The sequence below is a fragment of the Trachymyrmex cornetzi genome, unplaced genomic scaffold, assembly GCF_001594075.2.
Source record: "Trachymyrmex cornetzi isolate Tcor2-1 unplaced genomic scaffold, Tcor1.1 scaffold157, whole genome shotgun sequence".
Taxonomy (NCBI): Eukaryota; Metazoa; Arthropoda; class Insecta; order Hymenoptera; family Formicidae; genus Trachymyrmex; species Trachymyrmex cornetzi.
Genome location: NW_017296168.1, coordinates 275085 through 302839, shown reverse-complemented (window position 1 = coordinate 302839; position 27755 = coordinate 275085). Strand labels below are relative to the sequence as shown.

The 27755-nt window shown below is 27.5% G+C and overlaps 3 protein-coding genes and 1 long non-coding RNA gene across 5 annotated transcripts; 1 reads left to right on the top strand and 3 right to left on the bottom strand.

The window, feature by feature from the left end:
• Nucleotides 1–2016: 2016 nt before the first annotated feature.
• On the bottom strand, nt 2017–6387 carry LOC108758480 (uncharacterized). The gene is made up of 3 exons (XR_001939950.1): nt 6180–6387; nt 2342–2545; nt 2017–2032 (listed from the first exon to the last, which is right to left on the bottom strand). It is a non-coding gene; the product is annotated as an uncharacterized LOC108758480 (long non-coding RNA).
• Nucleotides 6388–10891: 4504 nt separating this feature from the next.
• Vps51 (vacuolar protein sorting 51) lies at nt 10892–17921 on the bottom strand. 2 transcript variants are annotated; one of them, XM_018503463.1, is made up of 11 exons: nt 17608–17921; nt 16783–16921; nt 16469–16603; nt 16189–16410; nt 15470–16059; nt 15122–15335; nt 14493–14717; nt 13436–13770; nt 13045–13222; nt 11219–11331; nt 10892–11106 (listed from the first exon to the last, which is right to left on the bottom strand). In XM_018503463.1, exons 2-11 carry the CDS (start codon nt 16861–16863, stop codon nt 10995–10997), a joined length of 2205 nt encoding a protein of 734 aa, XP_018358965.1. In that variant the 5' UTR covers nt 16864–16921; nt 17608–17921; the 3' UTR covers nt 10892–10994. The 2 variants fall into 2 exon arrangements, with proteins under 2 accessions (XP_018358965.1, XP_018358966.1); XM_018503464.1 differs by lacking the exons at nt 10892–11106; nt 11219–11331 and adding an exon at nt 11547–11660.
• An 876-nt stretch (nt 17922–18797) lies between these two features.
• Nucleotides 18798–21380, top strand: LOC108758478 (probable serine/threonine-protein kinase samkC). The gene is made up of 2 exons (XM_018503465.1): nt 18798–20763; nt 21136–21380. Exons 1-2 carry the CDS (start codon nt 18979–18981, stop codon nt 21373–21375), a joined length of 2025 nt encoding a protein of 674 aa, XP_018358967.1. The 5' UTR covers nt 18798–18978; the 3' UTR covers nt 21376–21380.
• A 4326-nt stretch (nt 21381–25706) lies between these two features.
• Nucleotides 25707–27120, bottom strand: Vps24 (vacuolar protein sorting 24). Its single transcript, XM_018503466.1, has 4 exons — nt 26968–27120; nt 26842–26902; nt 26106–26500; nt 25707–25906 (listed from the first exon to the last, which is right to left on the bottom strand). The coding sequence occupies exons 1-4, from the start codon at nt 27010–27012 to the stop codon at nt 25751–25753; spliced, it is 657 nt and encodes a 218-aa protein (XP_018358968.1). The 5' UTR covers nt 27013–27120; the 3' UTR covers nt 25707–25750.
• Between the last annotated feature and the right edge of the window lie 635 nt (nt 27121–27755).

Genomic DNA, 27755 nt, shown 5'->3' with positions numbered 1-27755 from the left:
CCATAAGAAATGGGCGAATCACAGTCGCTTATTTTTCTCGGATTCGACAGTAATTGGTCAATTTCTTACAGCTTAAGGCTTAAAACACCTATTGTAGATCCGGGGTTAGTGTTTCTTACACATTCATACATTACACAGATGTGTAAAACATAATGCTGCGCATGCGCATTGAGAACATTTATCCCTTACTACCTTTCTCTCTCGCACAGATGTTTGCATCATTGCGAGCCATGGGCAAGTATAGGCAATGCCCCTTCCATTTATATATGTTCTAAGGTTGTCAGACGGGCCGGATTTCAGACGCATGCGCGTCCAATGTAACTTCAGTAACGTACCGGTACTAGTAAATAGGAGATCATTAGTCGCCTATGCAAAATTTTGTCAAAAATGTTGAAAATTTTATTATATTTTACATATTTTACATATGTAAACATATATAGAAATATATTACATATGTAAAATATATAAAATATATAAAAATTTTCAACATTTTTGACAAAATTTTTTGAAGTCTAACAACACTGGGTTGGGAAGTTCTGCCGCATCCGGCGTATAGTCCCTTCTGATTATCATTTATTTCGGTCAATGCAAAGCGCCTTGTCCGTTGTACACTTTCGAGCGTTTGAAGAATTGCGAAAATGAGTGGATAATTTTATCGCATCGAAAGACGGAACCTTCTTCTCTTCTGGAATTCGCAAGCTGTCCGAAAAATGGCTAAAGATCATAGATAATGACGGGGATTATTTTGATAATTAAGTGTGTTTTCGTTTCTAAATAAATAAACATGAAATTTCATTAAAAACGCTTTAAAACTTATTGGTACACCCAATAATATAAATACTCCAATAATATAAATATAGTATAAATTGTAAATTAATATTTATTGTACATTTTATTTTATATACTACAATAATTAAATATTTTATACATTTATATACATATAACATACATACACATATAAATCTAATTATTTTTAATCATTATACATATATGTTAAATATAATCGCTAGATTATTGTCATAACTTTTATTATTACTATATAATTATTATTGTTATTATATAATATTACAAAGAATATTTTAAAAATAAGAGAAATAAATCCATTTTTATTAAAAATGCGCTCTACAACATTTTTTAAATAATATGAAACAACAAAATAAAAGTATCCAAATCTTCTGTTGCTTGTTAGATCATGAATAAAAGTTGACAAGCGTCCCGACCCGTTGATAAGCACTTGAGCAGCAGGAGATACGGTAATGTCTTATGCAGCCTAATCACTCCTGCGGCACTAGTACTTAGGAACAGGACAGGACTTAATTTTTCCTTTTCCATTGAAGCTTCAAAGAGATCAGTTATTCTGCAAATAAAATATATAACATAACGTAAAAATATAATAAAAGATAAAATAGGAAAAATAAATATTTATTTATTGTTATACTATAAATATTTATTTATTTTTATACAATTTTTAATTATAAATAATTATAAAGAAAAGATTAATATTATCTTCCTATTCAAAGAAAGTCCTTTAGGAATTGTTATTCAATGCTTCCTGTAAACAAAATACACACGTGCATATATTATATTATAAAATATAAAAATAAAGCAATAAAACATAAATTTTAGTAATCTGTAGAATTTAATAAAGAATAGAACAAATCAGTTGAGTACCCTTTTCTATAAAATTTTTATGTACATATATTATATATGAAACATACATTATACATGAAATGTGCTATCGCTACATCTGTCACTAACCGTTCATACGATAATAACGGAGGAAAACTCTACAGGTTATTTTGTGCAATAATAAAAAGAAAAACATGTGTCGTACAAGTCATGTGTGAATTATTGAGTTCCTCCGCCAATTATCTAATCTCACCGGGTATTACCGGCAATATGGACTTATTAGGATTAATTAAGATTCTCTCTTTCTCTCTCTCTTTTCTCTTCGTTTTTTGGTAGTTTGGTTTGTTTTTTTCTTTCTTTTCTCCTTTTCTTTTATTACATGTATATATGCGCTGTCTATCTCCTAGACAAAAAAGAAAAATAGGGAAAAATAGAAAAAAAAAGAAAGATTATTGCTTTTTTTTATATATGAATTAAATATTATAAAATTTAACTACAGAAAATTTTAAATAATTTTTACCACAAAATGTATATAAATGTTAAATAATAATACAAATTAATATAGTAATAAATAATATTTTAAAAGTAAAATTTATAAAAATATAATTGTAAAATTTAAATAATTGTAAAATTGCGTTGAAAATTTATAAATTTACGGTGAAAATTACATGGTAAATAATTATAAAATTACGTTGAAAAATTTTTTTCTCACCACATCTTTCCTGAAGGAAAACCTACAAAATTATTTAAAAACTTGTCAACAGTTATTAATCAGTTGGACACCCGGTATACAGTGATGATGCAACGGCAGACGTACTCTATTAAAACAGCCTCGAGAAATCATTAAAGTCGCCCACTGTATTCTCCTTTCCCTCCTAACTCCTTCCTTTCTTTCACTCTCATTCTCTCATAATTACTGGAATATATTCAAATTTTCTTGTTTAATTTTGTATAAACTTTTATATTATTAAAAATAATGTAACATAATAATTATTTTCATAATAATGTATCAAATAATACGTAAAAAATAGTGATGTATATCTTAACAAAATAAAATTATATAAGATAAGATTATGTTATTATTTATATCATATTTTAATTATATAAGATAAGTCTAGATTTTGTATATATTAATATATAAGTATATTTTATACATCTTATATATTTATTTAAATGTATTGTAAATATATGTGCGTATATATATATATATATATGTATTAACAAAAATTATAAATACACATGTTCAGTTATTTTCAAACACTCGTACATCTTATAATTAATACAGTACAATACAGTAAAATTAAGTCAAAGCACATATTATTACAAAGATGAAAGATTAAAGAAGTGAGAGTACAACTGAATCTTTGATTTCGCTGCGTTCTGTGTTTGGCGAGTGTGTTTCTCTTTTCTCAAACGTTCTATTCATCATTCATAGTCTTGCTAGAAATTGCTCGAGCATCAAGATTGCATAAGATGTAATAATATGAAAATATAAAATATATAAATTATTATAAGAGAGAACGATTACAAGAAAATATATAAATTAAGAAATAATTGTGCTTTATATAATGAAAAATAAGTGACTAAAAATAAATAAATAAATAATTATTAATAACGATATTCTGCCCATAAAATGAGATAGATACTGAGAGAAAAATTTTGTATTTATATAACTATAATTGCACGGTAAAATAATTATAATTAATAGCTTTATTTTTGTAGTTATTATTACTATAATGTTATAAGTAATAATAATTATATTTATACTTTTATCAAACAAGTATATAGTTGATACCAAAAATGATTCTAAATTACAATTAAATTTATTAATATAATTAAATTATGTAGTAATTGCAATCATTTTCTTCTCTCAGTATAGGTATTATATGTAATGCTTAATCTAATTGACATGAAAAAATATATATAAAAATTAATAATATATGGATATTTACAACAATAATCTTTTACGTGTACGCGCGATAAGGACATTCTAATAAAATTTCTCAAATAAATGAAGTTTTATATATGTATATGTATATAATGTGTGTGTGCGTGCGTGTGTGTGTGTGTACATAATGGAATAGATGTATAAATAAAAACATTAATAGATAAAAGCAATATATGCTGTGCTGCTTATTACGTACTTTTTAATGTCACTCGGATTAAGTTTTAATCATTCGTTAAAGAGGATTAAAGACCGTCGTTGCAGATTCAGCTTAACATTTACATACCAATATATACACAGACTATAATATAATAATTGTATCACCTCCGAAAAAGAATAAAGAATTGAAAACATAAGCAAACAGAATATTAAAAAATGCTAAATTTTCTTATTTTTATTGAAATTTAATTTTATACCTCATTATTTAACTTTATTCGATCTAATTTTAACAATATATTATTTTAATATTTAGAAACGTAATATTGTTTTATTCATTTTTTGTTTAATTTTTTTTATTCGTTAAAAACTTTCAAATTTGCTTCAATTTATTTGATAATAATGATATATTCTCTAAATAAAACAGCTAACTCTTTTAATATATTGACGATTGTTAAGATTAAAAAAGAAGAGACAAAAACTTGTCGTGGGATAAAACAAAAAAGAATAGAAGGGTTGAAGTTATCAATTAACGTCAATTTCTGCTAATGTCGGTGGTTTCTCTCGATGTTCATTAAGTCCTCTCTCCTCCCTTAATTTGAAAATGACTACTTACTACGAGAATATGAGTATTAAGACGTTTAAACACATTCGAAAGATAACAAAGACATAAAAAAGAAGATAAAATACATAATTATATAGAATAGAATAATGATAATAATAACGATATGATGTTAAGAGAAAAGAAGGAAACAATTTTAATGTTTGTTAATTAATAATTAATTAGTTATATACATAATAGTTTAAACTTATAAAGTCTTCTAAACTCTTTCGATTTCTTAATTAATTTCTAAGCTGTAAAATTGTATACTATTTATAATAAATACTTTTACATTTTTAAATTCCTCAACCTATTTATTCTTTTTGCAAAATATTGTTACTAATATAATTAAATTAGCTTTTAGTATTTTGATGCAAAATGGATTACCTAATTAATTACAAAACAAATTATTTACAAAACAAATAGTTTGAAAAATAATGAATGCGTGTGTGTGTGTAATAGTAATCATTTTATATTAATAGTGACATTATTTATTAGAATAAAATTGTAATAAAACTATTTAATCTTACAATTTATTCAATTTATTAAGTAATGTTATTAGTAATAAATATTACAAAGACGTAATAATAATTTGGAAAATAAAAAATGCAAATTTATTTGTTGCATTTAAAAATATAACAAATTAATAATATCATGCAATTTATTCAATTAACTCAATGTTAACAATTAAAAAGAAATTACTAAGTGTCATGCAACTGATTTCATTGACTGAACCTAAGTAAATATAAAAAAAATTTTGTTTGTTAATAGCTACTTCTCAAGTTACTTTCTCACTGAATATATTATTGGTATTTCAACTCTAGTCGTATCTTCCCTCTCTTATATCCTATACTCTATATTATCGTGTGTGCGAGGTGAAGAAGTCATCGCGATAAAGAGCGAAGACCCATGAAGAGAGCAGAGCGTATATTTTCAGAATAAGAAAATATATCTTCTAATTTCAATGTACTTTACTTGAAATTGAAGATTAACAAGAAAATAATATTTTAAAATCTTTACAAATAATTAAATTATTTAGCAATTATTTATTGATTTAGTAATGAAAAGTTAATTAATTAAGAAGAAGTTGAAGCTCAACTACAAATAAAAAGTTATAAAAAATTAATTAAAAATTAAAAAAAATATTTTAACTTATAAAGTTTAGAACTTGTTCAAAGTGCTTAAAAATATAAAAATAACATTAATAATAATTCTAAAGAATCTAATAATAAGAAAGAAAATAATATCAAAATTTTCGAGAACATTAATTTAAATTCTCATAGAAAAAAATTAACGTTCAAATTCAATTAACAATTGTTTTATATATATTTTAACAATTCTTACATTCTTGTCAAAACAATCGCAGGAAATCGAAAGTAACCTTTAACCCTTTAGCACATCGTGTACGTAAGCAACTAATTTTATGTAGTAATCACAATTTTTTTTATTAATTCAGAGACGATATGCAAATATCTATTAGATATTTCTATTAATAATCTCACATACACACGCGCGCGCGCGCACGTATGCACGCACGCACGCACATAGGTGCATATAAATAAAATTGTAACAGATAATATAGATACATGTGTATAGCACAATTAATTATCATTTTCTGAAGATTAATTTTAATAGAGGAACAAAGATATTTGAATATTATAGATGAGCAAATTTAACAAAATTAAAGCTTTTAAAATCCAACCGAGAAAATATATAAATAGACGGAGGACTTTATGATATTGGGCACAAGCAAATAATTAAATTCTGTATAAATGTACTACTTTTTTAAGTAAAAAAACTATTAAAAGTTTTTTATTATTACAAACGAAAGTAAACCAACTCGCGTACATTCTTCACTTCGTTTCACTAAATGTGCTGAATCGCAGCTTTATTCTCGCGCGTGTTTTACAGTTCTACGTGAACAGAATAAAAAAAACTTCACTGACGAAGCACGCAGTGACTGAGCGTCGTGCTGGCCGTGCACGCTTGATTAGCTTGATATAGTGGTGCACGCACGCACGCACACAGCACAATTTGCAGCAACACGCACAGCACAGCGACGCGACGACGACTGAACGTTAAATGCCGTTGATTGGCTTGATATAGGAGGGCGCGCGAGCGCGCGGCGCAATTGGCTCCGCTGTGCGCGCGGGAAATGATTGGTCAATTTAATCCTAGAATGCGCGCCGCATTAAGCATTCAAACGGCGTTCAGTGCCTATTAACCAACTGCTTGGTGACGAGAAAAGAGACATTCATAGCTACCGTTATTTTCTGACAGTATTTTCTACTACCTTTTTCTATTATCTTTTTGATTAATTAATCCTTAGGATCTTTTCTCTCTGACAACAAAAATAATGAATTTTTAATTTTTGAATAAAATGATAAGAAAAAATTATTTCTTTTTATTTTGCTTATCTTTCTTTTTTCTCTCTCCTTTCTCATAATGCATATTTACAAAAAGTGAAATGAAATAATACAAGTGAACAGAAGTAAACAAGGAATGAAACAAAAGCAATGGGAATGTAGAATGAACAAAAATAGGAATAATATATAAAAATAAGTCATATATTTCAATTTTGGTAACCATTAATTTCATAAATACTACATTTTAAATTTATATAAATTATTTATTATTATTTTATAATTTAATTTACTTTTATATATAAAATATATGTGTATTACAAAATTGTATATATTTTATTTTAAATTCCTAAACATTTTTTTAAATGCTAGTTACGCCACTGTCTTTTCCCCTACTTCCGTGGCTTCATCGTCGATCACTCCATGCTGCCATTTTTTTCTCTCCCACTCATTCTGAGTCAATTTACCAATTGAAATCAGTGTCGGTCGCGGCACTGAATAGTCCGCCAACCGACGGCGAATGATCTTGTCCCTCCTTTCCCCTTCATCTATCTAGAGGGGAACTGTTATCAAACTATTCACCGGTTCAGTAAGGCCCTCATTCAAATTCCGCGACGAGATTACTCGCGTTCTCGTCGCGAATTAAATCCCATAATCCCACATATAGATTGTCAAACTAAAATAAAAAGAAGATATGAAAAACTCAAGAAGTTTAACTCAAGAATTCGAAGAAAAAGAATAAATTAAAAATGGGAACTAAGGGAATTAAGAGAAAAAGAATTTTATCTAGAAAATATTTAGTTCTTACTTGTATATGTAATACTTTACTTTCATTCCAGCTTCACGTTGATTGCACCTACCAGCATGTGAAGCAATCGTGTCGAAGTGAATTTTTGAAATCATCACCTACGGCACTACTACTTAACATGCAAGTAAGCTAGTGAATTAAGAATGTTTTTTCCTAATTAATTTATATTTCTTTTAAACTTTATCATATATTAATTGTATTCAAATATTTATCAGGAAAAATTAAATCTATATCAGAAATTGATATTATTACATATATAATTTACATGCATTGATAGATGCATACGTTTGCAAAAAATATCGAAATTTAAATTGATTCCACACACACATTCTAATTGTCATTAGAGTATCTATTAATTACCCATACAGAAGATTGAAGTAATATTGCTGCAATGTTGCAATATTGCAGAGATATTACAGAAATATAAATTAACAATATGCCTGCAAAATGTCAGTAATATGCCTGTAATATTCCACAAACATTGCAAAACTATAATTCTTTAATTGTTACAATAATAATAATATAAAAATATGAGTTTTTATAATATTTATGTAGTACAGTCTTTTAGTTTAACTGGCGTTTTTATGATATAATATAATTTTTATATTTAAATAAAGCACTAGAAATGCGATTTTTGTAGAAAAATTAAAGTTAGCGAGATATATGTACAGAAAATATTTTTTATTTTAGAATCTTCATAAAAAATTTATCTAAATATATTACATTACAATGTTGCTGGAACATTTCGTTGTAATATTTAAAAAAGCGGACATCTTAACATTGTTGGAATCTTGCAGCAATGATTCAGCAACGTTTCGCAACTACCATGCAATATTGCAATGTTTCAGTGAAATCATTCTGCAATGTTTCTGCAATTTTTCTGTGCTGTATGGGTACATTTTTCAAAATTTACTAATGAATGTATGTTTAAAGACGTAAAAAGGATAGTTAGATTTGTGAACGCACCAACGAGCGTTCTAATGGTGCTTCGCCCATTGTTACGGTCACAAATCGAAATATCCTTATTGCTATTTCTGGAAAATGTATATTATTTCTTAAGAATCTGAAACAAAATTAGCATATAATATTAATATACGTCATACGTTTTTAAAGAAAAAATTTATATACGTACGTATATATAAAACGTTATGTAGATGTGTATTTGTGTATGTGTGTGTTTAAATATAGTTTTGTCACGCCCGCACACATACGCTAATGTGACATAGAAAATTTACCACATAATAACGTTCTCAATCCTGAAATTTAGTCGTAGAAAAACATATGTAAAATTAAAATTTTCAATATCATAAAATCTAGAAATTAATAGACAATTATATTTTATCTTTAAAAAGAACAAAAAAATTTTATCTTTAAAAAAATTGTGTACAAAAACTTTAATACATATCACGCTTATACTATGTACTTTGAAACGCTATAGCGATTTTATGACGACCGTGACTTTCTCATGCGGGTCTATTTTAAGTACCAAAGTGAAGCAATGTTAGTACTACACAATGCCGACAATTACTTGCTTTATTTCCTTTTCATTTGTCATCTTTTGATTAGACATGTGAATGTATTAATCATACATAAAAAAGAAACCAATTTCGAGAAATTGCTAAAGAAAAGCCGAAAATAAAACGACTATTCTCTAAGTAGGACGTTGTATATCTAAAATAAATTTTTAATAAAATCTATCTTTAACAGAGAATATTGTGTTCTAATATGTGTATATAGTATATTATATATTATTTTAAATACTTTACGCAGATGATTTATGAATTGTAAGCTTATTCCAGCCTTTGAAACGAACGCTTCACATAACTATCAATTCACTTTGACACGTCGTAGCTAGAAGTACGTATTATGGTATCTATATGTAGCAGCAGCTTCAGATGGAATGCCACGAGAAATTGCCAACAAGTTACACATGCACAGGTGTTTCTTGAGATATCACGTGTGTCTGCTACCATATGTTTGTTGTCCCTCTATCTTTGAGATCATTTTATATTCGAGATCTCTCTTCAATGCATCTCAAATAAATTTAATTTCGTTTTTTTTTATTTGAGAAACGTAAAAAATGTGTTATTAAATTTTTTCTATTACATGTATTTGATACACACAAAGATCGATAATATAAAGTAAAAAGGAATATTCTATAATTAGAAGAATATAAAATTATTTAAGATGCATTAAGAGATCTTGAAAATAAAATGATATCAAAGATAGAGATAAACCTTTAATTTAATTTATTTTAATTTAAGTTATTCTAATTTTTTAAACGTGAATGAAATTAAAAATATATAGAATATTTTGTAGACACTATTGTATTTATTGCATTAAGTGTCCTCTTCTTTAAGATTAGAATGATAATTAATATAAACTCAGTTCTTTGTAAAAGAATTCAGAATCAAATTTTACAGTCACAGTTTGCCGAAAGCGTTTCAGGGGAGCGAGTGTTATTAAATTGGATAGAATGCCATGCGTGGGTTCAGGCCGGATACTCGCCGAATGAATCTCATCCCAAGAGAGAGGAAGTCCGAATTAAGTCGAGAGATAGCTACTGCCAAGGGGTTACAACCAACAAGTTCTCTTTGGTATCCTATACAAACGATAAACTTATTGCGACCCCATTTGTCTCTTAATTGATCGACTATATTCTGATGAATTAGAGTATTGTAAAGAGATTGTAATGGCATTAAATTGTGCTATAAAATAAAAGATTAAAAATAGAAAATTAAAATAAAAAATAAATAAAATGACAAAAGTGATTATAACGTAAATAAAATAAAAAACAAGTAAAACAAAAATATAAGAAATAATTTTTTAAATGTACTACATGTGTTATATGAAATATAATTTTTTTTTTATTCATAATATATATATAATGTAAAAAATAATAAAAATATATATTTCTAAAAAAAAAGAACTTGAAAGTGTGAAGAGAACTCGGCGAAAAAATTTTAAATGTGATAAAGAATTCAGATTTATTAAAATCATTTGACTCTGTGCTGTTTCTTACTGATGTAAATGATATACTGCTTGTAATAGCTTTATACTTTTAACAAGATATATATATATATAATATATATATATATCTTGTTAAAAATATAAAGCTATTACAAGCAGTATACCATTTACATCAGTAAGAAACATATATATGTGTATATATATATATAGATATATAGGTAGGAATAATCATAATCAGTTTCACAACATGATAGAAAAGGATGAAAAGAAGAGTTTGAGGATTTTTTAATAAGAGATTATATATTATAATAAATGAAACAGTGTGTATTAATTATTGTATATAATTTAATCCTAATCCTTAACTATTACTTTTATGATTTTATATATATTACATAATACATATTTAAATATTGCAGCTATTATAATTTCAAGATATTTTTACTTTGCATATATTACCATGACATATTATTTTGACATATTTCTATGTACGACTGTACAAGATAATTTATTAACGTTCATAATTCAACCTCTTGCATCGCAAATAATGTCCACTACGCTGGGCTCCATCAAAACAGGGTCCAGACATCTATGGACTGCACTACCTAAAATCTCGTCCAGCAAAAAGTGAACCACACTACAAATAATAATAAGTGTAAGTAAATATATATACATGTATACATCCATATACACACATACACACAAATTATTTATTTTAACTTATAAAATTAAATCGAAATCTCTCTTACTTTTCATCTGACACGAATCGCCATAAATAAAGTTGTAAATAATGAGTATCCACTTGGATTTGTTGTAAACCATATTTGCTGAACGTTCGTAATCTCACGCATTCAAGGAAAGTCTGTATATATAAATTAAACAGAAAATATTAAAGAAACTTGATAACTATATGATGCTATAACTTCGTGTAACTTTTTCATACAACAAAATAATTCTTTTTTTGTATAATGTTTTAAAATCCTATTATAAAAAATTACTATTATATTAAAAAATAATTAATTTAATTTTTTATTCAACTAGATATAAGCATGACAAAAGCATGAAACATATTGCGTAGTGAACGATGGCAGAGTTGGAAGGATGAATCAACTTCATAAAGTGGATAATGGTCGTGCTATTTTGTCATTGCGACTACTCTGCACCTGAGCGATTATTACGCCAGTACAATGCCTGCTAGAAGTATTATTTCGTACAAATTTTTATTCCTCTATATACTAGAAAATAATTTTTTTAAAATAATAAATATTACAAAAAAATAATAATTTAATACTGTGATCTCATTAATAATAAATGATATGAAAAAATAATTAAAAATTGAACTATATAAATACAATACAATTGCATTATATTATATTAAATATTAAACAAAAGCAACAAATTGCTCGTTATCTTGCTTAGCAACACATAAAAATATTTAAAACGACTATTTGTACGAGCAAAATTATGAGGATGTAAAAACGTTATACAGGGTGTCTGACAGAGTTTGTGGACATGTAGATTGGATTAAACTGAGATGGAAAGTTCCCTACCATTTTGTAATTTTTGTAATAGTTAACAAGATTGATTGTGTGTGTGTGCTAAAAATTTCCGAAAATTGGTCTTCAATTTTTACTCAAACACTATCAATTTTACAGAAAAATTGCAAGAGACGAAAATTGTTTATTTTCTTCTCATAGAACTCTACGAATTTTTTCAGAATTTTTTATCAACTTTTTAGTGTACTGCATTTTCTCATTTTTAACATGAGAAAATACAGTATTAAAAAATTTTGAAAAAATTCTTAGAGCTTTATGAGAAGAAAATAAACAATTTTCGTCTCTTGCAGTTTTTCTGTACAGTTGATAGTATTTGAGTAAAAAATTATTGAATACCAATTTTCGGCAATTTTTAGCAATTAATATCTTGTTAACTATTGTGAAAATTGCAAAATGATAGAAAACTTTCCGTCTCAGTTTAGTCCGCTCTACATGTCCACGAACTCTGTCAAAACAATTATCAGACACCTTGTATATTTTCTCACAATTACAATATTGATTAACGTTTCGACTTCACAGAGTCTTTTTAAAAATCTACATAGAATTTAAATCATGTTTAACAAAATTAAATAATACATACAATCGCCAAATGATAAACTACTAAGAGACCAAAACAGTTAGATCTTTCTTCATATTTCATTTACTTTCTCTGTACGAGAATAATCTTGATGAATATCTTCAAACAGAAAAATCTCAAAACTTTATTATTGATGAATCCTCCATCAATAATATTTTATTGTTTGATGACTAAAGTTTTGAGATTTCTCTGTTGAAGATATTCATCAAGACCATTCTCGCACAGACAAAATAAATGAAATATGAAAAAAGATCTAACCATTTTTGGTTTCTCAACTGTAGTTTATCATTTGGTAATTGTATGTATCATTTAATTCTGTTAAACATGATTTAAATTCTAGATTTTGAAAAAGACTGTGAAGTCGAAACGTTAATCAATACTGTAATTGTGAGAAAATATAGCATTGAGCATTTTTAAATCCTTATAATTTTATTAATATCACCTTTAAGCTTATTTTGATGATCCCTGTTAGAATAGATGCCTTGTTGAATTGTACAGAAGAGAATATTTCGATTCGTTCAGAGAACAATTTATGGATATTTGTCACTAGAGAAGAATCGATGTGACTAGGTGTATAAGATGACCAATTTGATCTATAGTGTTGCCTAGATATGCTAACACTATAACAAAATTTTATTATAACTTTCAAAAAATTTTATTATGTATTCTGATTTCAATGATCAAAAAATAATAAATTTCAAAATAGAAGATTTAAATATCAGATTTAGATTCCAAAAATTTATATAATCATATTTTATATTAACATTTTCCAGTTAACATTTACATGAGAAAATTAGATATTAAATAAAATTATTCAAGTAAAAATCTTTTACCTGTGAGTCTTTCTACTACTGTCGCTACTTCTATCGACCTGACCATCATTATCATCATATAAAGTGGCAACTTGTGCATCAATGGCAGTTACATCTTCGACAACTCTCTTCATAACAGCTCTCACGGTTCTAGGTTCAATCGTGTGTAACCAATCCCTGGTCTCTACGGATTTTCTCAGCATTTGGGATACTGTCAATCCCTGAATTCGTACATAGTGATTTAATAAATTCTGAGCAGCCTCTTGAAAACTATTACACATTTCTGATCCGGGAGTTATGATATTTTCTGAAGATGCATATTGATCAATACTGAAAAGATCGTCGATGGTTGTAAGCTGCAAAATATAAATAAAATATATTAGTTATTATACAAGGTGTCACTAAAATATGGCACTACCCATCCTGAGCAAATAGAGCAGACTAAACTGAGTCGAAAAGTCCTTTACCATTTTGCGATTTTCGCAATGGTTAACGAGATATTAATTACTAAAAATTGCTAAATATTGGTTTTCAATAATTTTGTACTCAAATATTATCAACTTTACAGAAAAACAGCAAGAGATAAAAATGGTTTATTTTCTTCTTATAAAGTTTTGAGAATTTTTTCAGAATTTTTTAATACCGTATTTTCTCATGATGGTAAAAATAAGAAAATACAGTACTAAAGAGTTAATAAAAAATTCTGAAAAAATTCTTGAAGTTCTATAAGAAGAAAATTAATTATTTTTGTCTCTTGCAATTTTTCTGTAAAGTTGATGGTATTATGAGTAAAAAATTATTGAAAAATAATATTTAGCGAATTTTAGTAATTAATATCTCGTTGCGAAACCATTGCGAAAATCGTAAAATGGTAGAGGACTTTTCGACTCAGTTTAGTGTACTCTACCTGCTCAGGATGGGTAGTGCCGCATTTTGATGACACCGTGTATACATATATACATATACATATATATATATATATATACTTATACATGTTAATTTATTTATAATAGTTTATTTATTATTATGATGCGTCATTAATTAAAACATTAAAAAAAATCTTTTTATTTTTTAATACCAGATAACGGACGTTACTCTCTTTGTACTCGATACACATTTTGCTAAGCAGAAGTAACAGGGTGGGTGGAAATTTGGGTACATCAGATCCGTTACAAAATCCAGCTACTGTAGCTGTGAGATGATGTAAAAAACCAATTACTAATCCTTCTCTGACTTCATCCACACAGAAACTTTGTAAAAATTGCGTTTTTAAGCTGAATGACAAGTCTGGCTGTAAAAATACCTGGAACAATTATAATCAACTTAAGTTTCCATTATTCATATTTACTATTATTAGAAAAACAGAAAATGCAATATAATTACCAAAGCAAGGAGAAGAAAGATTGTAAATGACAAAATCACACACACACACGCACGCACGCACGCACGCATGCATGCACGCAGAAAAAATTACAGAATAGAAAATAAAATATAATTAAAAATTAAGTTACATTAAATCAGAAAATATTAATAACATAATATTAAGAATTAATCTTAAGAACTATATTAAATTAAATAATACAGAGTTCTTACACCATGCCTACGTGAACATTATTAATAAATTTTAAATTTCAATCAGAAATTTAAAAATTTTAAAAAGTAAAAAACTTAAAACATTGAATAAAGAATTAAGTTAGAAGTACAAACCAATAAATCCTGTAAAACTCCTTTAATTTTTTCTATAGTAGGCATAATAAGCGTAGCTTGAAGTTCCGCTAATCCTCCATCACCGTCCTGTGTGACCTTAGTAGCTAAAGTTTGCCTTACTTTCACTAAAATCTCACTCAAGTGTTGCTTCAGACTATGCAAATGATTGCGACATTGTTTTCGGCCAGCATTTACAACAAGATCAGTACCAATTCTGCAACATTATATTAACCTATTATATTTATAGTCTATATCATATGTGTGTGTGTGTGTGTGTGTCTGTGTGTTTATACAAATATTCTAAATTATTTATATATTTTATTTAATATATTGTCTATTTTCCTTCACCTAGTAAAGTCTGTCTCCTTGGACAACACATTCATCGCTTGTAATCTACGATGAAATCTATCAAGAGCTCTCACTAAAATTGCTGTATCTGCTACATCTTCCACTCTTTTGCTCATCAAATCAAAATATTTTTTCATATTGCTCAAAATAAACTTATTCAAATGATCCATAGCTTTTATTTCAAAATCATCAACTAAATCCTCTTCCAATGATCGATTTATGAACATATCATTGTAGGAAGTCACAATTAGACATAAGTCACTAAGAAATCCTGAAGAAGCCATGTCTACGAATTCTATAATGTCGTTTTCGCACATATCTTTCAAAATATCTAATTGTTCTGTTAATCTTTCTTCAGCATGTATCAAGAATTCAGTGCATAATGAATCAGCTGGTTCCTTTAATTGTAGCAAAAGATCTATATTTTCGGCTAAAGCTTTAGCGGAAGCATCTCTCTTATGAAATTGTAACCTGAGTTTAGATTTTAATTCTTCCAAAATATCCTCACAGTCTTTTTGGATGCCTTGGAAGGATGGCATGTTGCTATATTGATTTAAAACTCTTTGCGCATGAACATAATCTTGAACTGCCTAAAAAGCAATAATAATTTATTATTTATAATTTAAAAACTAAGAGAGAATTGATATAAAAGATTTTATATTATTATTACATTATATATTATATATATATATATTCATATATAAAAATATAATATGTACTTCTGCATATTTTTCTTCGTTTATTTTATCCTTAAGATTGCCAGGTAGCTTGAAAAGAAATTGTAATTTTTTCAACAAAGTGTGTACAGAGGAAAGTTTAGCAATTTGTTGTCTTGTTCCATGTAAAGTTGAAGAGATCTGCTCTGAAAAAGAAGTGATGCTTTCCATATTCTGTGCTAAAAGATCCATGTTGTCTTCCATCTCCTTGAAATCAGTTTTCATCTAAAATGTATTTAAAAAATTAAAGACAAATCTAATAATTTCTCAAAAGATGATTTACCTTGCGTATAGTATCAGTAGCAGATATGAACTTATTATAATTTTCATATACCAAGGTCTGCATATCTGAATGTAATGCTTGAGTATTTTTTAGAATCTCTGCTTCGTGATCCATAATTTGTTTTAATGTGCATTCCTGATAAATAATCCAAAGAAAAGTGTAAACAATATGTTTGTTTTATTATATAAAATACAAGATATATTCTTTTAAAATGTGTATAACAATTTTATTTTAGATAAAATAAAAAAGTAATGAATACAAAGTAATGAATAAAATAAAAACTAACTCATAAAACTTTTCTCAAATTAACTTACCTTTAATAACTTTTGAAAATACATGTCAGAATTGAAATGTTGTCCATTAATATCATAAGGATTATTAGTATTCTCTGTCATCTTGCCAATTTTCCTCTTTAATAGATAAATCTTACTTAATTCTTGACTTCTTAAATCTCTGATTTGTCAGATTTTTAGGTATGAAAAAAAAATATCGATAAAATAAATTAACCTTATAGAATCGAACGAAAGAATTTTTTGTATACGTAAACTATCTTAAATTTATATTTGAAAAGATGAAAATTACATATTATACAAAAACCGATATGCTGTGTAAGTGCATACAAACTCTTCAGTTTAAATTTCTGAAACTTGTCTATAGAAATTTATATATATCTAATTATATATATATAATCTTTTTCTCTCTTTTTCTCTCTTTAATTCATATGAAGCATTATTTTTAAAGTCTCTGATATGTTATCTATTGTAATACGTTAAAGCATTTAAATATATTCCAGATAAAACTTAACAAAGTTTGATCCTCTGAATTGGAGATTGAATACATACATAAAAAATTTATTTGTAATCTCTCTGTGTACATAAAAATTTATAATTGTAATGGAATCAAAAAGGACGTTCAAAAAATCCATCTAGGATATTTTTCTTCAAAAGGCTAATGCCTTTGAAAAAAGGTATATAATATCATATAAATCAATTACTACATATATGTAATCAATTATTGTACAGTGCTCTGCTATTGCCATGGCACAATTTTTTTAATGAATAATATTTTTGTTACTATACTGTGTATTTATTTCTCAACCAACAATATTAATTTTATTATTTATATGCATATATACTTACGTATATTCTTCATTCTCTTATATTATTTTATCTTGCGATAACGCATTAACAAGTGTTGACAGCTATCAAATTGTAATATTTGTAGGTTAACTCTAGATTATTCCACTAGTCTACTTACTACTATTTCAATCTCCAGATGCTGCGCAAAGAAGCATAACCCTACATCATCGTTGTACGAAAGCGCAACAAGTGCGGGAAACTCCTTAAATAAATTTACAATATCTTTTCAACAATACAGATATTTTGAACTTTAATGAAATACAGACTTCGAAGTTCTCTTTCAGTTTTATTCGTTATATGAAAAAGTTTAATTAAGAGGTAAGATCAAATCATCCTACGTCTTTCAGCGAAACAAATTTTAAAACTGCAGCAAAATATGGAAATAAATATCGCAAGTTTTATGAAATTGTAAAAGAAATAATATAATCAATTTTAAATTGAGTTCTATTTCGTTGTTATCATTTTTATTAATAGAGTTTTAAAATTTTCTGTACTTAACCTCTTTTGAATCTAAGGAACACAAGAGCAGAGAACAATTAACCTTTAGAGAACGGAAGACGGGTCTATTTTTTAAACTTTACAGATTTTTCTTGAGTAAGTTTATTATTTATTATAATTCATTGTATTCCTTGACTTCAAATATACTGTTTCAACGTCGTTGTAGTGATTTCCCGTTCTATAAAGGTTAATTTTTAATAAGTGTACAATAATAAAGGCGTAAAACAAAAAAAATCGGTGTTCTTAATTCGTTTCTATTTTCTTTTGTTTATTTATTTATTTTTATTGTAAATATTATTATAAATCTTTAACATAAGTTGAATTATTTTCAGGTGTAACGATAGCATATTTCGAAGACCTGTTCCAAATAGAGTTCTATCTCAAAATTCAAAGTTAAGTTTTGTATAATATTGTGTTGTCAACCTCGAAGAGAAAGAATTTCTCCTTTGAAAAAAATCTTTAGAAATTATAATTTCAATTGTATCTTAAGAAAAAAAGACTTAATTTGAAAATCTCTTGAGTTTTGAGAACAATTGTAATTGTATTACGAAAGAAAAAAATTTGATAGTCATTTGACATCAATTTTAAAGAGAAAAAGATTAAAAAACTTGCTGTTTGACTCTAAATAAAAAAAGAAATTTTTAAGACATTTTGAATATCACAATTTTAACTGTAAACTATGGATAGAAAAAATTTGAGAATTCCTCTATGGGCTACTATTTCAACCATGAAGAAAAAGGATTCAAAAATCATATTTTCAAGCTAAAATTCTGAGAATGAAAGATTAAAAAAACTGTTTGATCTTTCAGACTTATAACTGCAATTTTGAACTATACAGATTTATTTGCTTTTGAGACTTGCAATATCCTAATCATGCCACATCCTTGCGTCGTCTGTGGTCGTTCACGCCTGAACCCCAACAATCGTGAGGAGGAATACATGTTTTTCGGCTTTCCAGTGAATGATGAAACTCGTTGCTGTCGTTGGCTAGAGTTTTGTGGTCGTGAGGATCTATACAAACTCTCAAAAAAGCAGCTTCTTCAGCGTATGATTTGCTCCAAGCATTTCCAGCCGCAAGATTTTCTTAATGAATATATGGACCGTTTAAATTTGACGGCAGTTCCATCGATTTATGATCCTAAACAGAGTTTGTATAATATAACATGTATTCTTTGTGGAAAAACACGAAAAGATCCACCTGCAGAGGATTACGACGGAACAACCTTTCACCATTTTCCTGGAGAAGAATTCCGCTGCCTCCAATGGTTGGACTTTGTTGGTGTGGACTCTTATTACAGATTAACAAGAAAGGAAATCCTTTACTGCTATATCTGTTCCAAACATTTTGATCGTTCGCAATTTATGCCAGGATTTAAGGGAAGATTAATAGAAAATGCAATTCCCAAAGTTCGTAATCCAGATAACAGAAAAGAATCTGTAATTGAGTTACAAAACCAAACAGAATCTATTACTGAGTTACAGGCTGAACCAAAACTTTTCAGTCCTTCAGGTAAGTGCAAAAAAGATCCACTGCCTATTACGGTATTGGAAAGCCAAGCTTGTGCAGCTTGTGGTCGGTCAAGATCCGATCCAAGAAACAAAATTGAACGTTACAAGTTTCATCCATTCCCGGCATACGAAATAGGTCGATGTTTACGCTGGTGTCAATTCTTGGGCAGGGAAGATATACTCAAAATGTCTCCCAATCAAATACGCAAACTTGTACTTTGTTCAAAACATTTTCAGACCGGCCAAAGTTTTCACAAAATTGGCCCATGTGATGCAGTACCTACAATTAAAGATATTTCTGAATCTGAAAATATTATAGAGCAAAATGAAGATGATCAGGACCTTGGAGAAGATAGCAAAGATCCTTCCAAGGCGCTTAAGCGTGAGAGACCATTAGTGTCTAGCAAAAAACCCAAGATCGATAATAAACCTGCGCCATTGGCAAAAAAACGAGGAAAATCCCGAAGACCGACTTCCATTAATATTCCTAGGCCTGTTCCCAATTATTTGGACAATCAAATAATTAAAAAACTACCTCTTCCATCTGCAACTAATTGGAAGATTCAGTTGGGAGATCAATTGCAGCCGATTACAATTAATAATATTTCTTCAAATGTTGCAAATAATCAGGCAAACATTAAGAAAATTATAGTACCATTTACGGGCGATATATCAACTCTTGGTGCTCCAATACCAGTTCACAGTTTATCAAGTATTCCTCCGGGATTATTGATCAAAATAGACTTGCCAGAACAAGAACAACAGCGTCAAGAACAACAGCGACTACAACAGCAATCACAACAGCAACTACAAAAGCGATCACGACAACAGCGATCACAGCAACAGCGACCACAACAGCGACCACAACAGCGACCACAACGATTGCAACAACAGCAAAAATTATCAAAGGTGAAGAAGCAAAATAAGACAAAAAACGTAACAAATAGTTCGAATAAACAAATTTGGGAAAATAATAACGGCCAAACTTCCGTTATATTGGGAAATGAGAAACAAAATATAGATAAAAATTTAGTAGAATTTCTAAAAGTGTCTTCAGAACCTGTAGATGAGACTTTAAATTCTAATGAAATAGAAATGCAGGAAGAAGTGATTCCTTCGAAGTTATTGAATGTTGAAAGTGAAGTACAGGTTAGTTGAATAAAATATTTTCATATTTGTTATAATAACAATTACAAATATACAATTCCAAATGTGTGGAAATAACAGTTATTTATAATTATTTGTAATTTCGCGATTGTAGTTTTTGTAATTAAAACGTTATCAATAATTTAGAACAATTAAGTTTCTATATGAATGAACTTCACTTATAAATTAAATATAGCATAATTCAGTTACATACACATAACAAATTATATATAATTGTTATAAAATGATAGTTAATATATACAAAACTGATTATTAATAATTAATGATAAATAAATGAGAAATAGTTTTATATTTGTGTAATTGTGTTCACGAATAATAATCCATGTGACTTTAATAACTCTTAATATGATGTAGATAAAGGAAGAACACTATTTCGAAGAAGAGAAAAAAAAACTGATGAAGAAGAAAATTTCAAGTAAGAAAGAAAAACGACAGAAGAAAATTTCGAAAACCATGAAAAGAACCATGTTTCCTATCAACAGCGAGATTAAATATTTCTTCAAAAAAATGACGCCACTGATGCATCGGTTACCAACACAGGCTAGAGCGATGATGAAATTATCGATTGTTAACATGGTAATTGATCAACTCTGAAATTATAAACCTTTTGTTTACTATTTTGGAATCGAGATTTTCTTCAAAATTTTTTCATAATTTTGTTAATTAAACAATGTTTGACGAAATTTTCAAATAATATTGCTGAAATTTATATGTTTTCGAAAATTATTATCTAAAATATTTTCTTAATGAAATAAATTCTTCAATTATGTTATATTAGATAACGTTTAAGAATACCCCAAAAATTTATTTGAACAATGCGAGTGATTAGAAAAAGATACTATAAAATAGCTTTTGAAAATAAAGAAATAAAAAATCCAAAAATTGAAATAGAATTATAATTTTATGTTTTATAATAATATGTTCAATAATAATTTGTTAAATTCCTATGATTTTTAATTACCGGTTTTTAATTAAATAGCCCATAGTATATATAAGCAAAATTTTTTAATATTTATGGCAAGAATATAATTTAAGCATTAAAGTTAATAGCAATATTATTGTTTCACAATATCGTTTTACCAATGATTTACATATAACATCACACAAAGCTGCTTCGAATTAATAATAAAAATATATACAAAGGAAGATGTTAAGTTAGAACCGTTCTTCGGCCAAAATGAAAAAGTTATGAAATGTACAAATTATATATCATATTAAACTCAAATGGAGTCGAATTTGACTCGAATAATATTTCGCTTATCTTATTATTTAAATACGTGAACACTTCTTTTTGAGAAGAGAAATTCCGCAAGACGTACAATTTGACGCCATAATTATATAACGCAATAAGATATAAGTACTGTATTTACTGTGGCACTATTTTGTTATAATTTCTATACGTATACCGAAGGCGTAGTAGAAATACGCAGACGAATTACTAGATGCTTTTAACGCTTGTGGAATCATTTCATTTCTGTTGTTTATAAAAAAGGAAGAACAAATGATAATCGCAAGCGTTATGAGTGTCAAGTGGAACGCAGCCCTAATAAAATATGAAAAGCGTCATGATTGTCTTTTTTTAATACTTTTAATATCTCCAGTATGCGTTACCATATGTCCTGAAAAAATATGTAGCATTTATTGAGAAAATTCTATATAATCACTTTTTTAAATAGTCTAAATTAAGACTACAGCCGAGTTGCACATTTCGACTCGCCTATCGTCATCCCCGCTCCTTTTGTTTCATAGCATCTAGATCACGCGCAGAGATATGTCATTCGAATCTGCTTAAGTAGCCATTTAATTCAATATATATAATTTGTACATCTTGAAACTTTTCCGTTTTGGCCGAAAAACGGATGTAATTTAACATCTTTCTTTATGTAACTTTGCGAAAAATTGTACAATTAATTTGGAAATGACGCCTCTTATTATTAGAACAGAGGTAAAAGCTGAATGGAAACTAAATTTTCAAAGTATAAGGGCCAATAATTAGAAACTAATTTGGATTGGAAAATATGTAACACTTAAAAAGATTCTGTATACATGAGTGGGGCAAAGAAATTTATAATAATGTTGCGCCGATGATTTGAAATATTGTAACGTATCAGATATGTAAAAAGTTCATAATTTATTCTTTTGTTGTACGAAAATTAATTGAATTCAACATTTAAAATAGTGAGACTTATGTGCCGCCATCGCGTTAATACATTTTTAACTCATGGAAATTGGTCCTTGATACATTAATTAATATTATTAAGAGTACGTAAACTAAGTTTTTAGATTTAAAATATTTTTCTAAAAGTCATTCTATAACTATCTTTCTTTTACAAAAATTACATAAATTAGTAATTCACTATTTTTGCTATCGATTTGAAGAACTCTTTTAGGGTGCATTCCACTTAACGTCCGCAACGCTCGCGAGCATCATTTTATCCTCGTTGTAATCGAATGTCAAACAAAGATGAAGTGATATACACAAGTGTTGCGGACGTTATGTGTAACGCACCCTTAGAGAGTCGGGACTAGACATTATGATACCCAAGTCGCCCTCGAGGCAAAAAAAAATGCGTCTCCTCAGCGCATACTAGTTCTGGCTCTATTTAATTATATCGACAAAAGTGTAACAAGTTTAATATCTGAATCCAATTAGAAAGAAAAACAATTAATTTACGAATAGACTAGTTAGTGCATAAAAAAACGTACCATTATAATTAACTACATATTCTATATTAACAATATGTATGTGCGTGTGTTGCATGTGCGTGCGTGTGTGTGTGTGTATGTGTGTATATATAAGATGGCGCATAAAATGTTATACCATTTGCTTCACATATAACATATTTGTTTTTAACGAAATTGGTACAGAATTGGTATAGAATTAATTAGCAAAATTGTCTCTAATGGATAATATTTAATATAACTGACGTTTTATCTTACCATCTCTTGGAGAATCCTTGTATTTGACTTTTTTTCGACACAAATCTTCAGTTAACACATGATGATGCATGATGTGAATGGAAGCGTCTTTGCCGCATCCTTTGTTTTCGCAAAAAACAATACAACTTTTACTTTATACTCAACATTTTAAGTCAACACATGGTGAAATCAAAATTCTAATTTCACCATGAGTGAACAGTTCGTTATCTGCTATCTTATAAACTGGTATGTGCGCCTTCACCTCCGTCCAATTCCTATTCGTGATGCTACAGCTAACAAAATTTCCACAAAGTGCGGAACGGAATTTGCCTACATAGTTAAAAAAACCTGAAACTTCGCAAATATAGTTTTAAGGAAATAATTAAATAGTATGACATTTCGTGCACCAATCTGTACATACATACACATAATATTTACATACTTATAGACGCTCTCATTTTATAGTGTAAAAATGGCATTTGACAAAGAAACTGTGCTACAAAGGAAAAATAAGTATTGTGTATAGTTTTATTTTTCCTTCTAATTGTAAGATAATGATAATTTTCGTATTTTGTGGTTTACTTGTAACATTTTGATTCCTCTTAGATAACGTATTCTGTATTGATTTATGATAATATATTTGATGGTAAATGTTATAAACAACATTATTTTGAAACTGCCTTTATTTTTAATAGAGATGGATACCACAAGCAAATTATTTGTAAATGATGATCATTTCTCAATTTGTTGAAAATATTCAACGATTGACCGAAAAGAGATAATTATAATTAAAGATAGCTTTCGAGTATCTAAACACAGTTTCTCTGCCAAATAAAATAAACACAGATCTTACAGAAAAAATTATATAAATGCCAGATACAGCACTGTATATTAATCATTTTTTAAAATATATATATATATTTTCACAGTTTTTTCTCCTCTACAACACATTGTTATAAAAATTGTCATTTATAAAAGAAGAGAAATGGTCACTCCCGGTACATAGTATGTGTATGTCCGTAGACGAAGAAAATTTTTGCTATGTATTTATATATAAGGCGTTAAAATATTAATAATTGTAACAATGTCATTACAAATAAAATTTATGTTAAGTGAAAAAGATTTGACAAATTGATTCCTATTTAATTTTTATTATGTTTATTAATTAAACAATGTTTGCGCAGAAACACTACTAATTGCACAGAATTATTCTTTAATAAAAAAATAATTCAAAAAAAAGCCCGAATTATTTTCTCTGAAGGAAATATTCTTAAATAAAGCTTATTCAATCAATGCCTGTGTGTGTGTTTTTATGGTTATATACTCATAACAAAAACATCGATATATTGCAATAATAATACAAATATATATTATAATTTATTTATTTGTTAACAATATTATTCAACATAAAATATTCATTTCACTATAAAGTTGTTAAAAATACTGTATTATATAATTTATTTATTTTGCTGCAACTGTATTTTTCTCACTTCAACTCATAAATAATTTGAAAATTTATAAGCAAATAGCTAAACATAAAATTATATTACGAACTAACAAAAAAAGATTAATATTAAACACCAAATGCAAAGTTTTTCTATTATATTTATAAATAAATTTATATTGATAAAATACAAAAAATGATAAAAATTAAAGATTTCTTAAAAGCTTAATTCAATCACCTTTGTAATTTTCTTTTGTAATTTTGATTAAAAAATTTTTTAATTTTACTATGTAACTTATTCTTTTAACCTTAATTTACACAACAATTTTTCATAATAATTCGTAATTCTAAGAATAAAAAAATTATTTAATAATGAATGTGAAAGTAGATATACAGTGCTTACAATGCTTGCTCTACAAAGTGAAACAGTATCTACAATATGATAATATAATATTTACATTAAATAGCGAAATAACATAATTACGATAAATAGGCAAGTGCTACTATTTATATAAATTGTATTATTTATTTAATAAATGTTATTAAGATACTTATTTCCCTGACATTTGTATGATACAAATATTTTTGAATTATTTAATTATTTATCTAACTGCGAAGACTTTGCAATCGGTTTTTCATCTCTTCAAGTTCTTTGTCATCATCTTCTGTTTCCTCTTCTGCAGAGGTAGAAGCAATTCCAGGATTTTCTGTGACAACTGCGGGAGCTGTACCGAGCTGACCAGCTGTGACTTCCCATAAAATCTAAGAGAATATAAAAGAATTACATTTATATAGCTTTTATATTAAAATGTGATTATTTATGTATGTATATTAATTTTAATAAAAAATTCTAAAAATGATTAATTACAAATTTTTCAAGTAGCTCTAATTCATAAAATAAGCAATAAAATAAAAATCATTTCATTTTATTCTGTTACTATGTTACTAATCAATGATTTACCTTATCAACTTCTTCATCAGCTTCATCCTCCATATCTTCAGAATCCTCAATAGAATCCATTGTCTCATCTAACATTTCCTCGATAATACCTGCCTTCATCATCTCTTTTGACATTTCTCTCATAGTTGCAGCTACTTCTGGTACTCTTACTAAAGATTGCATTGCTTGCATCACTTCTGTGGATTTAGAAACCGAACCAGCAACTCTGATTGTTGCTAACTGATTTTTCATTTGTAATGATACAGAATTTAAGTGTGCCTTAGAAGTATAAATCTTATTACAAGCTTTGCGAGCCCTTATAATCTCTTTTGCAAGGATTTTGCATACATCTTTATCTCCTTTTTTTGCTGCTTCTTTTAAGGAACGTTTAACTTTTTCTTCTTCTCTCTGAATCGCTATACAAAAAAAAGATTGATTATATTAATAGTATCAGAATGAGTATTTTTTGTTAATGTAAAATGAAAAAAAAACGTAAAAGAGAGGAAAGATTAGACTAATTTAAAAAATTTTAAACATTTTATGAAAATATTAAAAATTTTTCTAAAATTATATTTTTCCTAGATTTTATCGAAAATAAAGATTTCAACATTTTCCTATCTTATGTATAATCTAATGGTAATGCTTGTTAATTCAATATTTTGGATTTCCAATGTAAAGATTAAGATTGTTACTGATTAAATGTGATAAAATTTTTCAATTTTAAAGACTTCTTGAAAAATTTCTTTACATATCTTACCTCTAACCTGTCTATCAAGTTGATAACCTTCTTTTCTCAATTTATGAGTCCATTCTTGGACCTATATAAAATGATCAATACCAATTAATATGTGAGAACAAAAAGGAATATTTTAAAGAAACTCACCATTTCCTTAGGATTTTTTTCCTGTGATTTTCCAAATAAACCCATGATTCAATCTTGTTTATCAAAACGTCAAAGCATTCAATGACATAATCTTCATATTTTACTCATTGATTCTCACTGCAGAATGTTCAAGGTTAGGTTGTCAGAATGTAGCGCCTTTACAAGCAACAAATGTGCCCGTTGAACTACTTACTACATAGCCACAGACACCGACGAGATATTGGCTGCGTTCGAAAATTGATTTGGTTGGTATTGGGAAAGGAGATAAAGTTGGCAATATTGGAAATTACCAACGCTGCGTTTCGATTCTCCCGCTGGAACTGCTGGGACTATTGGGAGACCAAAGTAGGGATGGGCGATGTACAAGAAAAGCATCGATTCTATAATAATCGATTGTGATCCAATCCGATTTTTAATTAACCGATTCATCGTAGAAGAAAACATCGATGTTGGTAAAATCGATCATTAAAAAAAAACTGATTGCTAAATTTTATTTTTTTTTTATTATTAATTTTTAGAAATATATTGAATTATAATTTTTAAAATTATTTTTATCACAAAATAAAAAAAGAAATAGAGTACAATTCTATGTACCTCCACAGAGAAAAAATTTACTTGTTTCAAGTAAATATATTTTCTTGAACTGTAATTTATTGATTGAAAGAATTAATTACTTGCCACAATAAATTTGTTTTTTGTTCCAATAAATTATCCTGAAGCAAATAGTTTAGCAATGAAGAAAATATTTTATTCTAATAAAAATACAATTACTTGTCAGTAGAAAATTG

What these genes read in the sequence shown, in the direction of transcription:
- Vps51 (XM_018503463.1), bottom strand. Translation starts at nt 16,863, where the DNA reads ATGACAGAGAATACTAATAATCCTTATGATATTAATGGACAACATTTC. An exon ending in ATTTTCAAAAGTTATTAAAG is followed by an intron (nt 16,604 to 16,782) that starts GTAAGTTAATTT and finishes ATTATTTATCAG; the next exon opens with GAATGCACATTAAAACAAAT. An exon ending in AGTAGTAGAAAGACTCACAG is followed by an intron (nt 13,223 to 13,435) that starts GTAAAAGATTTT and finishes ATTTTGTTATAG; the next exon opens with TGTTAGCATATCTAGGCAAC.
- LOC108758478 (XM_018503465.1), top strand. Translation starts at nt 18,979, where the DNA reads ATGCCACATCCTTGCGTCGTCTGTGGTCGTTCACGCCTGAACCCCAAC. An exon ending in ATGTTGAAAGTGAAGTACAG is followed by an intron (nt 20,764 to 21,135) that starts GTTAGTTGAATA and finishes AATATGATGTAG; the next exon opens with ATAAAGGAAGAACACTATTT.
- Vps24 (XM_018503466.1), bottom strand. Translation starts at nt 27,012, where the DNA reads ATGGGTTTATTTGGAAAATCACAGGAAAAAAATCCTAAGGAAATG. An exon ending in AAAAAAATCCTAAGGAAATG is followed by an intron (nt 26,903 to 26,967) that starts GTGAGTTTCTTT and finishes CATTTTATATAG; the next exon opens with GTCCAAGAATGGACTCATAA. An exon ending in CTGATGAAGAAGTTGATAAG is followed by an intron (nt 25,907 to 26,105) that starts GTAAATCATTGA and finishes ATATTCTCTTAG; the next exon opens with ATTTTATGGGAAGTCACAGC.